The following is a 13,795-nucleotide window of genomic DNA, read 5'->3' on the forward strand; positions in this document are numbered from 1 at the left end:
AGTGTTGTACATATAAATACAAACAAGCACAGACACAGAACACACACACACACATATATATATATATATATAATATATATATATATATATATATATATATATATATACTTATATATATATTTATTTATTTATAATACATATGTTCATATACATTTAAAAAATATCACTGCATTTCTAAGCAAATGTATTAACGACAGTCTCAACTCTATTTTTCTATGTATATGTATATATATATATGCTTAGAGAAATAAAAATTAGAAAAACATTAGAAGAATTTTAGAAAAAGAAAAATTGAAAGATTAAAAATGGAAGAATAGAACTGAGAAGAAAGATAGAGAGAGGGAGAGAGAGATAGGGCGAGAGAGAGAGAGAGAGAGAGAGAGAGAGAGAGAGAGAGGGAGAGAATAAGAAACAAAATAATTTTTCAAAAATAGTCGGTGTTTAGCATTTATTCTGCTTGGTGTCGTGTTTGTTCAAGCGTGTTATCATGAACATTTAGATAATGCCATATTGAGCCAAGTTTGTTATAATTGATGCCAAAGTTGATAGCTAGGATAAGAATATTTAACAACGACTTTATGAGATTTTCACCTTTAAGAATGAACTCTCGTCTCGTTTTAATTGCTGTAAATTTCCACACGATACTCAGTCAGTTATTTATTAACGGAATAAAGCTAGCCAGATTCATATGATGAAAGTACTTAAGAGATTTTCATACAGGTAGTATGCGTACCTTGATTAAGAAAAAAGATTAATAAAACATGTTAATGGTTTCAACGGATGGTTTCAATGAAAGATAAAATGAAGGATCGTCGACCCATGAAAAAAAATTTTGAAGACTGTTAACCGTTCAAATATTTATGATATATATATATATATATATATATATATATATATATATATTTATTCATTTTGGATCATACTGACTAAAAATTCCCCTGTTTAATGATATAATTAAAGTCATTAGAAGTTCGTCATTGAGGACAACAACAACAACAAGCAGCAGCGCCGACAACACTTTATTATAATCATTAGTTTCTCACACAACGAAGAGCGCTGCCGAGAAGCAATTATCTAACTGGCATTCCATAAATTTCAAACTACGACTTAACTAATGTGCTTATAAGATTGTATAATGTAGTTGGCATACCATAAATTTCAAATTACATCTAAACTAACTTAATATTATACATCAAATCATTTTAAATATCAATATCAAATTGTGGCAATTTATTTCGTAACTATTAATGAATAAAAATCAAACAACTGATCAAATGTTTCGGCAATGGTTTGTATTTTTTACATGACCACGTTTTATTCAATGATTTATTTATCTCGAGTTGTGTGCTATTATTATAGGTCTCGTGAGGTCCATTCATTCATTCTGTATTAACCGCAATCTCAAATGTTTCATTTAACTCTCATTTTAATATTCGTTTCCTTAATTTATAAAAAATATTACTGTCAGACTGTAAACGTTATGGGTTTTTGTCATAGAAGAAATGGAAATAAAATGGATCTACCACGTTTTTTAGTTTAATTCAGGGCTCGTTCCTCTTTAAACAAATTGGCGGTTTTTTTAGTTTAACTTTTGGTGGTTCGTATAAACGACTCACACACAAACGATTAAAATTTAACAAAGATCATGCAAATCTTCCAATTTTATTGTTGAAAATTTCAAACAATTTCCCAAACTGGTAAAATTTCATTGAAAACCAAGAAACGTCCAATATTTAGTTGAAACAATTTCTGAAAAATCAACTTTTGCAATATAGAAATAATACATTAATTATTTATAAATAATATCAATTGGCTTAGCACATGGCATGGTCTGAAAGATCCAACTAAACATATTTTATCGAAAGTAATTCTGTATAAAAACTTAGAAAATAATTGTTAATAGATTATTCTCAAATATAAAATTAAAAATGTTTTTGTATTTAGCGCAATGAATTATTAACCAGTGTAAATTGAAATGAATTACAGACATATGCATCATGCATATGCACAAGTCGTACGTGATAACATTGCATGTGTTTGTTTAATTGCCACAACTTATGTTCAATAACATGATAGCAAAAAGAGTTAGAGCAAAATATAGTTAAGAAACATTGTTAGATAAAAACTCAGATAGTAAAATAAATATTTTAAATATTTATACGATATAATTTAGTTAAATTTAAAAAAATTAACATTAATTAGTCAAAATTTATAATTAAATTTCCATTTTATCTCTTGTTTCATATAATTATTGTAATTGTTTCAAAAACTTAAATTGTTTTGTGAAGAAATTTTATAATTACTAACATAATTATAAGCGCATATTCTCACAAACAATCATCACAACAGTACCCAAAAACCCATCATCAACCAATCAATCAATCAATCAACTCGACAACCTTCTATTCAATGGAGTGATCTTAAAAAATTCTGTACGGGCTATTGGATGGCATCTGGTTAAACTGCCACTTGTACTGTCCATTGGTAATTGGCATGGCGGGGACAGGAGCGGAACTGCTGATGACGTACTTGGGAGTCTGTGTAGTTGGCACTCCGTAGTAAGGAACGTTCATAGGGACATGGTATGGACTCGGGTGGAAGTTTGTGGCAATTGGGAAAACTTTGGGAGGTTCGACGTGGCGCTCTTCTATGTACTCCACGGTATCCTACAATTGAGTCACATTAATAAATCTTCCAATATGTGATAATTTTTTTCCGATCTCAAAATTTTTATTTGAATTTAACTTTATTATTAAACTTAAATTGTATTACCAGGCACTGTATTATGTAAAACTGCATTTAATACTCGCACATGTGTTTAAAATTTGGCTGCTTCAAACAAGTTTCATTGACGATCACTTAAACAAATAAAAATAAATACTCGGAGTAAAAAAATCATTAAATCATTTATATTATTGAAATAAAGACCCTCCTACAAATTAATATGACTTAAATAATTTTTGAAATCGTTTCCGTCCAATCAACACCAACCGCTCTGTTCCACGAGAAGCAGACGAAGTCAATGAAGATGGCGAGGCAATGCAAAAACTCCAAGGCAGCTATCACAGCCAAAATGATTGGAATAACAATTTTTTGGTACGAAATGTCGGACCAGTTAGTGTTGTCCTTATACTGAAATTTGCATAATGTAAAATGTTAACTAATTGTTTTTTAATATTTCAAATATGTTTTCATTTGTTTTTATTTTGAAACTCATTCATTTTAAGTAATATTACAAAAAAAAAATAAAAAATATGTTATGAATACATCTCGTTTTTGTTAAAGAGCTTTTATGTGCGGGCATAACTGCTGAGATATCGTTCTACATGTTTGCGTGCACATCACGTCAGTGTCACGTAGGCACGCGTGGGATAATCTTTCAGTTTGAACCGGCCTATCGCGAAATAAAAACGTGAGAAATTTCACTTATGCCGACAGAGAACGGTCACAACCTTCTTTCTATATGCCTACTTTCTTGTTTATAAACTATTTTATGTCTCCAAAAAATTTTTAGTCTTAAGCTTGCTTGAAATTAAATTTAGTTGAAACGCTGTGTTCAAACTAATGTTAATGTATGCATATAGATAATCTGATAGCTGGTACTGCCAAAAGTGAATGATGATCAAATAATGACTAATTAAGTTAAAAAATTTGAAGTGTTAAGAGATATGCTACAAACGGATCACAAGGCAATGCAGCTTCAAAATGAAACAAGCCCTCAATAGCCTGAGGTGAAACGCAAATTATTCAACTGTTTTAAAAATGCTGCAACATAATTTTTAAAAACACTGTCAACGTATCTAAATTATAAAATTATACGTCCAAGGAAGACCGTACAACGCGTTTGATTGTAGCGTGTTGGAAATATATCGCACCGATAGTAATTTGTTTGATTGGTGCATTGTTGTCAGCAGCTCTTACTTATTATATAAGCGATTATAAATAAAACTGTTGGCCTATTGATACTAATAACAAAGTTTCAAGTTGTTTGTTTAAATATCACTGAGAAAATTTTTATTTGTACGAAATTAAAAACATGGAACTAAACTAACATCTTGTTTTTTGGATTATAAGATTAGAAATTATTACGAACCTTGACGGCCTCAACGATGTTCAGGGCAGCTTTGACCGGGCAGAATAGGAAGGCGCAGATGCCCAGGAATATCACGCACGCGTATGGCTGTATTCAATCAAAATACAATTAAAAATACGTTACAATCAAAATAATTATTTCATTCTATTAAAAAATAACATCAAGAGTCGCACCAATCGAATTAATTAAATGCAATTTGATTAGAAATAACAGTCGGCGCACAGCGAACCAGCACGATGTGTCCCCAAATAACAAGCCATCACCTAACACACAAAAACTGTATTCATTATATTAGGTGAACAAATTGAATCAATTTTTAAACTAGCAATGTAATTATAAACGTTCAATGAGGCGATTAATTTAAGATTTTAAACAAAAATGCAGATACAAAAATGAAAGATAACAAATGATATGCATATATTTTTCCTAAAATTATAAGCACAGATGAATACATACATTTAATCCAGGTCTTTCCAACAAATAAGCTGACCATGATCCGGCAACGGCCAACTAAAAATTAAAAATTTTATTAAACGCGCCACGTAAAATTTATATCCACAGAGTAAAACAAAATTAAAATAAATGAAACGATGTGAAAAATTTTTGTCATCCACTTACGGGGATAGATGCCCAAATCCCGGAAGCGATCCAGGTCCAAACGTCGTCAGCAATGTTATTTAAGCATATGAGAGGTCTGGGGACAGTGGAGTAACAGTATCGAGAAGTTACCGCAATGTCGACAACGTCTAGAACGATTGACGCCATGGCGACAGTGATCAGCAGGTAAGCAAGAACTCTCAGGAAGCATAAGCCGCCAAAACGAGGAATTTTAACTGGATTGGTAATCAATTAAAATTAATTATTTGATTCAATTATTAAATTTCAGTTGATTAAAAAAAATTGAAATTATTTTAGCAATTCTCAAACTACCTCTCCTGATTTCGTGAAATTCTTTATGTTCTCGATTCATTTTCGGGCCAAAAATTTAATTTTTGATTTTTTATCGAAGTTCAAATTTTTGTAATCAGAACTAAAAAATTATATATAAAAAATTAATTTCAATAAATTAGTTTAATATTATTTCATCGAAAAATAAAATTTAAGTTTAGAGAGCGATGCGAAACTAGCAGGACCCGACAGCCCGCTAAATGTTTTATTCTGCCTAACTTATCTACATTGTAGCAAGTTGAATAAAAGTTGTAAGGAGTAGGCAGATAATAGCGAGCCAGCAAGTAAGTAGCTGAGTCCTTGTCACTGAGAAAATAACGGCGACTGGTACGCTTCACTACACTCAGATCTTGCAACATTTGTATGCCACTGAAACGCTGTACACAAGTGTGTGTATACCAACTATACATGCTAGTTGTTACACAAATATCAATCAAGCTTAGTTAGGAAAGTGAAGCCTTAATTACTTGAATTATGACGGATCGTGACTTTAATTAGCGACACCGCTGCCATTGTTGACAATAAATTTCTATTTGAAGAACAATGAAAACTTTTTTGCCCTTATTTCTGGATATTCGGAGCATGAAAAGACAAAAAACTACAGCCACAAAAATGTAGTAATGAGAATTTGAATGAATTTAACTAACAAATAAAATTAAAAAAATCTCGAAATTTACAAAAGACTAAATTGCTAACGTTAAACAAAGAATCGGTAATAATCATGCTTTGCCACTGTAGTACTAATCTTTACTGTGATTACATAACACACATACAAACCTTTATTAAAAATTTTCAAGCATACATCTCGTAGAACAACGTATGTTATTTGTTATTCGTTATATAAATATACCCCTCCAACCAACCCGATTGGGTGGTTCGAACACGCATCACTAAACAGTCATATATCTACATACACATTCTCACACATTTGCACACACGCACATATCATGTTTGCGGCATAAGATACGAACAGTAAAGCGACAATACACACACAGGCACGCACATACACAAAGAAACTTACACACAGATACACAGAATGCAAAACAACGCAAAGCGCTTTCTTTGTTGAAATTTTTGCCTATTCTTTTAACTGCTCAACTGTTCGATTGTTCGCTGCTCGATTGTTCGAAAATAATATCAATAGTAAAACTAATAATGACAATAATAATAACGACGAAACAACAAAAACAAATTGAGAATAATAAATATAATTAGTGAAAATAATAAAATCGTTTTATTAATAATATATCATTAACACATTTAATACTAAAATAAGCATAGTAGCAATGCTAAAAAAATTTAATAAATAAAACAATTTCAACATCAACGACTACTTTGATAATAATAATATTATTACAAATTTTATTACTTCATTATATTATAATAATATTATTATTATTATCATTAATAATAATAATTATATTATTAGTACAGTTATTAATTCTACTCATGATGACAAGCCTCTGTAAAAACAACGCCAAGCTTGAATGAATACAAGTATTAAAAATACAATATTAAATTTGATTGTACGTTGATTCAACCGCTGTCGTCGTTGTATGTTACGTTATAACTCTCTAATCAACTCTAATCACAATCACCATCTTGTCATTATAACTGCGTTTTAAAAGTAACCTATTCTGACACCGACACACAGTTGACCATGATTCAATTTAAGAACACGCACACACGCACACACACACGCACACACACACATACCTACATAGATAAAAATTGCGAACCAAATCATCATCTTCCTCACAGCCATCGTCATCATCATCTTCATTTTACACTTCCGCTAGCACTGTTGTTATAGTTTTTCTTAAATTTTTTTACCATACTCACGATCACCATCTCTAGATCGTGATCATTTTTATCATAAACATAGGTAGCTACATAATATACATACATACATATACACATATACATACATACATACATACACACACACATATATATATATGTATATTGTGGTATTATATATATATTATATATATATATTATATATATATATTATATATATTATATATATATATATATATATATTTTATATATATATACATGCACATATGCATACATACAAATAAACACACATATACATACATACACATATACATACATAATATTTATGAAATACATAATATTCTATACTATGTATTTATTAAAGAACAGAACGCAAATAAATTTGGCGAGATAACAATAGAATATAATATAATGAAGATAGTGCATAACGAATAGAAATATATAATAAACAAACAGCAACAACAATAGTATTAATTACAATAAAAATGACAACAACAACAACAACAACATTGATATCAATAACAATAGTAATAATAATAATCATGATGGTGACGACGACAATGACGATAGTAAGGATGATCACGATCTTCGATTTGAGACACAATAGCAGAACTATGAGCTGGTCTGAGAATTCAGTAGCTGCGAAAGATAATACATTCTTTTGTTTGCATTTGTTCGTTTGTTTGCATTTGTTCGTTTGTTTGCATTCGTTTATGTTTGTTTGTTTGCTTGCTTGCCATTTTGTTTTGTGTCTGCTTTGTTTGTTGGAATGAGTTTCTAATATGAATATTTAATCTTTGAACATTAATTTAATAACGAATTTATACGAATTAATAAATTCATTTGAGGTTAAGGGGTTATCGAATAAACCAACGATAAGATGAATTAATGAAGAAAAAAAAACTGAAACCAACCAACTTGTACACCATTGTTCAAACCAAAAATAAACCATTCAACCAACTAAACAATTATTATGTCAACCAACTAGCCAATCAACCAGCCAATCAACCAGCCAATCAACCAGCCAACCAACCGACCAACCAATTAACGACTCATTCAATCTCTCAATCAGACATACATCATTTTTACACAGCACTTACTGTGTTAGTGTTGATCAAATTTTTTTGAGATACGCTCGATTTCAGCATTGGTACTTTCCGTTGCAAGTCTTCAACCACGTAACTGTACACACCCAACTTTCTTCTATAGAAATTTAATTTTAAAATGAAGAAACAAATCAACATCGTCATATAATTCCATCAATTAAGTTCTTTAGTAATGTTATCTCATACATCTGCTATAGTTCAATTCTAGTTGACGGTCCAAAATTTATGTCACTAACAAATTCCGAGTTTGATAATTTGAAAAAAAAACCTACCAAACTTGTAGAATATATAATTTTATATCATAATCTATATTTCTTTTATTAATTCATTCAACAAACAAACTGCATTGAAACATTAAAAACTCTTAATTGTAAATAGCATACATACTATTATATTTTACATATTAAACTAAATTAAAACAAAAAAAAAAGCAAACAAGCAAGCTACAAAGAGAAAAAAAAACGAACATTCTGTTGAATTTTTCAACTTCATCTTCATTGTTGAGGTAGTTGTTCCTCCTGATATCACGTGGAGCCTTGTCTGAACCCCTCCAGGGCGGTCGGCTGTTCTTCAAGTCTCTCTTGGTGGTCAGTGCGGACGTGCTCGTCGTGGATCGGTTGGTGTTCAGGGCAGATGAAGGGCGCTTGATTCGCGGAGATCGTGCCGACATCTTCAGTGTTGCCTGATTTCAAGTTGTTTCAAACTGTTTTACTGAATGTGAAATCTTTTTGTAAAAATTATTAACTCAAAACAAATTAACATAAAATATAATTTTAAGTGAGGAGTTAATTATTTTAATTATAGTAGCTGCAGGACAAAACATCAACACCAGTTGTATGGTGGTTTTCAATGCACTGATGTTTTCAATATAATGCTTCTTCCATAGACCAGCATTTTCTTGTAAATTCTTGCTTGGAGGAATCAGCCAACCAAAACTCAAACACTTCTTCATCCACAACTGATCAAGTTCTGTTATCCACTTCCAATGCCAGCACACCTAATCAATGATGCGTTGAAGTGAACCAATTTTATTCAAAAGAAGTTTCAAAATCTAATCATGATTAACTTATTTAAAATTCCTAAATAATTAGAATCTTGATTTATTCATCATGACGTTTTGAAATAATGAAAAAAGATAACTAAATTTTGGCTGTTCATGATATCCTCCAATATCATCAATAAATTTTCACAAAAAAATTAGAATTGTAAATAACTTTCATAATATCATCACCACAAAATGAACAAACAACTTGAATGAGACCTGGGCACATCTAGAAAGACTCCTTGGATCAAGGAAGGAGAAGATGTAAACAGATAAGATACGTGGCAAACATCGAGTGAAATCTTCGTGGAAAAAATTTTTTTTATTTGCCAAAAGTTCTCTCAGAGCATCCAAATGTTTGGACTTCATTTGACTAACAAAGTCATCAATGATTTGCAGTTTTTGATCATCTGACCACTTTTCAAACTTGTTTAAAAATATATTTCTTACATATACAATTTTGATTTGATGAAAAGAAACGTAACCAAATGGAACATTTAAAAAAACTGACCCATTTGTTTGTCAGAAGTCTTCTTTCATTAAAAATCTACAATGATTGTTAATTTATTTTTAATGCAGTGAAAAGCAATCATGATAATAAATAAATAAAATGATAAAAAATTACTCCTTCTATGTTCTGCTGAAACATCTCAATACTTATTGAAAGTTCAAGCTTTAGCAATAAATTTTGAAAAGTATCCAGTATCTAACTAGTCAATACTAAACTACAAATAAAAATTTAAAAAAAATAAATTATTGTGATACTGACCTTTTGATTTAGTTCAGGATTGCTGAGAGGAGTCCAAGTACTTTTACTTTTTGCAAGCTTAGCCATAGAAAATTTTTTAAAATATTTAAAGATATGTAAATAAATAAAATTTTGAAATGCTTAATATTATAAAATATAAGAAATTCGCTGTCATTAAATTCAAAGCGTTTGGCTAGAAACGGTCGCCAATGTAAGCATAAACACATGTTCTTAAAGATATCCTAATAGACAAATTGTGTACGATTTGATGCTAGGCTGAAAGTCGACCGCAAATAATATATCATACATAGAATAAAACGCAGAAGCTGTCACGTATCAACACAGAAGCCGTTTCATAAATGAAAGACTGATACTATTTAATTTCTAAAAAAAAAAATCAATTGCATCTGAGAAAACCGAATTTTAGGTAAGTTTTTATCGTTTTCTATCATCGCTTAAAAAATGCTTAAACATCTAACTAAATATATGGCATAATCATCGATGCTTCTCCCTCTCACTTTGTCATGTCATCCATCTATTTGTGGCAGATCCTTTCTATTTCTTTTTCCTAGCATTTTATCCTGATCACTGGAGCTTTAGTCTGTCCAGCTTTATCCAACAATCTAGTGTGCTTGCCGCCTTGCAACGAACCATCGCATGACTACTTTCTTGGCTTTATTACAAAATGGCTACATCGCCTGGAAACCATATCGAAGATGCTTCGTATATCGATAAAGACAAAGATGCACTGGCAACGAAAATACATACCAACATACATGCATTCAAACATCCGTTACAGTGAGTCAGTATTAATTTTGAACCAAAAAGTTTACTGATAACTAACGTTCAATACTTGTTACGCAACTGATTACAAGTTAAGTCTCATCAATCAGAAATACAAGGGACATGATTTCCTTTGCTTTAGATCACCCTTTACTCGTACCATATTTGCTTACGGTAATATACTTATGTACATAATTTCAGACAAACTAAACCTAACAGAAGTACACAAATCACACATACATACAATATTACACATACGTCGTATACACACGGACGCCTTCAAAAAAACAGAGAAATTATCGAGAAATAAAAAAATACTTTTGGACCGATTTGAAGGCAGACGCCCTTCAAAACGAGTTGTCCTTCCGGGCAATCTACTTAAACAAAAGAAAACCACACTAATTTTTTTTTGAAGAAATTGAACTTGGTGACAACTCATACTATCCATAAAAACGAGAAAACGTCAGTGTCCCGTAAATAGATTAAGTTAAAATTAAGAAAAAATGTGATGACATAATTTCTTTAAATTCAACGCTTCCAAAACATCACAAATACTTGTGGCTTATTAAACACATGACAAATAAACACATTAAATAAAATTTAATCATCTTTGCCAACTTTACACATAGTGAAAACAGACGACGTACCTAACAAATAACATTAACAGTGAATAAAAACTGTAATTATTACTAATAAAACGATAATTAATCAAAACAGGGAAAATTTATGATCAAAGTACGAAAGTAAACATAAACAGTCTTGAAAATTTGATAAGCACTAAAAGTTATCGAGTTTCTATGCTTTATTCTAGGTCTGGCATTTCTGCAAAAATTCAAACGTTTTCAGTGTTATAGCATGGCATGTCATTAAACTACCGCACTGAACAAATAAAAAAAAGATATAAAGTGCTCGTTAACCTTCATCATCGCTATCTCTCTCGTCATCCTGAAAAGAATAAAGAATAGTACATAAATTTTAAAAATTGGTAGTCACATCAGATCAAAACAATGCACATAAAAGATTTAAATAACAAGAAAACAACAAAAATAGAATCAAAAAAGGCAAATTGAATTCAAAACTTACAGCCATATCCTCTTCTGGCCCTTTATAGCTTCCCATATTATTCATCATCTAAATTAAATATAGTGATAAGCATTTATTTAATACAAGTTATAAAAAGAAATCACTACAAGTCTGAACGTTCATTAACTTTTAATTTTATCAATAAAAATTGACTCGTTTGTCCAAATCTAAAAAACTAGTACAATATTACACTCATGTAGAAAATTAAAAACAATAATGTAAAAAAATAAAATAAATTTTTTAAACCTTATCAATTTACACCAAAGATCATTAACTAAAATCTTCAAAGGCAAAATCTAATTAATCTACATAAAATATCTTATCAACGAACATCCTCAAAAGCAAAATCTTTAGACTCATCAACATCAGAATCATCCTCATCCCTCCACTTATCAAAATCTGTTTTCAACCAGTGAACCTAGTTTAAAAAAAATTCAAAATTAAATAAGTTTAACAAAACATAATATGTGTTGAAGAGTATGTAAAAACATGATCGACTTAAAAAATTTTTCTACAATTGTAATTAAAAAATAAAAACCTTTGTTTTATCTTTTAGTAGTCTGGGCCAGAATGGCCCACTTTCTTTCTTATAGACCACAAATTGTATATGACGAGGCAGAACCACATGTTTGGATTTCTTTAAAAGATTTTTAAATTGTTTTTGAGACTAAGAAGTTATCAATCAATCTTCCTTTAGAAGTTACCAAATTAGAGCAAAAGTTGTTTATGGAAATTATTTCAAAGGCTTAATGCTTTTTGGTTTAAATAATGACTAAATAAAACTAAATAATATTAATAACATTTCAATTTTTATAGTTATAATAAATTTTGCAACGTTAATTAAATTAAGTTTAAAAATTAAAGGACGCATATTTATTGGCCCCTTACTTCTGGATCAACGTCTCCATAAAACTCTATTGTTATATCATAATGCAATGCTTCTTTGTTTCCAACACCCCTAAAATTAAATTAAAATGATTTGAAAGGATTTTTTTAGCTAGCATCATATTTCAATTTTAAATAATTTTTTTAAAATGATATAAAAATTTTGAGCAAAGCATCCCAAAGAAATAAATATAAATAAGCGTGACATAATCGTACTCAAAATGTAGAGAGTTCTGTTCTAGCTTGATCGTTGGGTCTTTGCAATCTTCCACATTAATGGTCAGATACAATTTGTCCTTGCGTTGTGCCCACTGAACTGACGGTAAATGTCTGAAAAGCAAGTTCAACGTCAGTGCATCAAAAATATTTAAACTTGAAAAAGCGTATGTAAGGATTTCACATTTAATAAAAAAAAATAAAATTAAAATTTTCAAGATCGCAACACAATGTGAGCGAAAATTCTGGAAACATGCCGGAGGGATCGACCGATTCAGGCCAGAAATGAGTCACAAATTTATTTTGAAATAAGCAATCAGTGGTAAAAACATTAAAACCTCACCTGTCGTTAGCCATTTTATTTATTTTAATTTAATTCACTTAAAACAAAAAGAGCACAAAAAACTGATACAAGTTCTCTAAGCGAGCCAGTACAAACTTCCGGCAAAAAAAGGGATGGCTAGTTGGTTGGTCTATCGACTATCCATTGTCACATGCTTAGGATGTTCATTATTAAAATATAACTGAATAAGAACATTTAAGATATTGGTGATAGATTAACATGTTTTGTCGACTATTGATTAATATATTTAAATAAATACGTGTTTTATTTGTTTTGACTTTCAGTTTTTTGTTCGCACAGAGTTAAATAGCATTTCGATCCCCGAAAGTTAATTGCAATCGTTAAATATTGAATTAAAAAGAAATTGAAATGTAAATTCACATATATAAAGATAATAAGATAAAAAATACTCAAATTTATGACTGAAGATACATATTTTGTGTTTGTATTTTAAATATACAGATATTTGCTTTTGACAAATTCATTAAATATATTGATTGAAATATATTTGCTGATGATATGGATCAACTAGCGCTCAGACCAAACGATCTAAAAAGACTAGTAGACAAGATTACCCATCATAACCGCAAAGACTAAAATACAAAACAGCTGATAATTTCGGTAAGAAATAAGGGCAATTTATAATTTTTAACAGATTCAGTAAAAAAACTAAATTGAGTTCATGTACTTGTTTAATGTTATAGGTTGCAACTACTGGTTAATGCAAATTGATCGATATTGCGTTGAA

The 13,795-nt window shown here is 30.1% G+C and overlaps 3 protein-coding genes across 3 annotated transcripts; all 3 read right to left on the bottom strand.

Annotated features, from left to right (window-relative positions):
- Nucleotides 1-2,420: 2,420 nt before the first annotated feature.
- HELRODRAFT_163499 (hypothetical protein) lies at nucleotides 2,421-5,063 on the bottom strand (the record flags this gene model as incomplete). The annotated part of the gene is made up of 6 exons (XM_009027352.1): nucleotides 2,421-2,666; nucleotides 2,992-3,132; nucleotides 4,094-4,180; nucleotides 4,550-4,603; nucleotides 4,712-4,926; nucleotides 5,024-5,063. 6 exons carry the CDS (start codon nucleotides 5,061-5,063, stop codon nucleotides 2,421-2,423), a joined length of 783 nt encoding a protein of 260 aa, XP_009025600.1.
- Nucleotides 5,064-8,246: 3,183 nt separating this feature from the next.
- Nucleotides 8,247-9,922, bottom strand: HELRODRAFT_185083 (hypothetical protein). Its single transcript, XM_009027353.1, has 5 exons — nucleotides 9,759-9,922; nucleotides 9,501-9,536; nucleotides 9,209-9,415; nucleotides 8,777-8,944; nucleotides 8,247-8,629 (listed from the first exon to the last, which is right to left on the bottom strand). Exons 1-5 carry the CDS (start codon nucleotides 9,822-9,824, stop codon nucleotides 8,351-8,353), a joined length of 756 nt encoding a protein of 251 aa, XP_009025601.1. The 5' UTR covers nucleotides 9,825-9,922; the 3' UTR covers nucleotides 8,247-8,350.
- A 1,510-nt stretch (nucleotides 9,923-11,432) lies between these two features.
- HELRODRAFT_163501 (hypothetical protein) lies at nucleotides 11,433-13,061 on the bottom strand (the record flags this gene model as incomplete). Its single annotated transcript, XM_009027354.1, has 7 exons — nucleotides 11,433-11,465; nucleotides 11,604-11,651; nucleotides 11,935-12,021; nucleotides 12,142-12,240; nucleotides 12,492-12,561; nucleotides 12,705-12,818; nucleotides 13,048-13,061. 7 exons carry the CDS (start codon nucleotides 13,059-13,061, stop codon nucleotides 11,433-11,435), a joined length of 465 nt encoding a protein of 154 aa, XP_009025602.1.
- Between the last annotated feature and the right edge of the window lie 734 nt (nucleotides 13,062-13,795).

This window comes from Helobdella robusta (genome assembly GCF_000326865.2).
Source record: "Helobdella robusta unplaced genomic scaffold HELROscaffold_5, whole genome shotgun sequence".
Taxonomy (NCBI): domain Eukaryota; kingdom Metazoa; phylum Annelida; class Clitellata; order Rhynchobdellida; family Glossiphoniidae; genus Helobdella; species Helobdella robusta.

Coding starts and splice junctions, on each gene's coding strand:
- HELRODRAFT_185083 (XM_009027353.1), bottom strand. CDS start 9,824: ATGGCTAAGCTTGCAAAAAGTAAAAGTACTTGGACTCCTCTCAGCAAT. Junction 9,416..9,500: donor GACTTCTGACAAACAAATGG/GTCAGTTTTTTT, acceptor TTTTTAAACAAG/TTTGAAAAGTGGTCAGATGA. Junction 8,945..9,208: donor GTCTTTCTAGATGTGCCCAG/GTCTCATTCAAG, acceptor ATCATTGATTAG/GTGTGCTGGCATTGGAAGTG.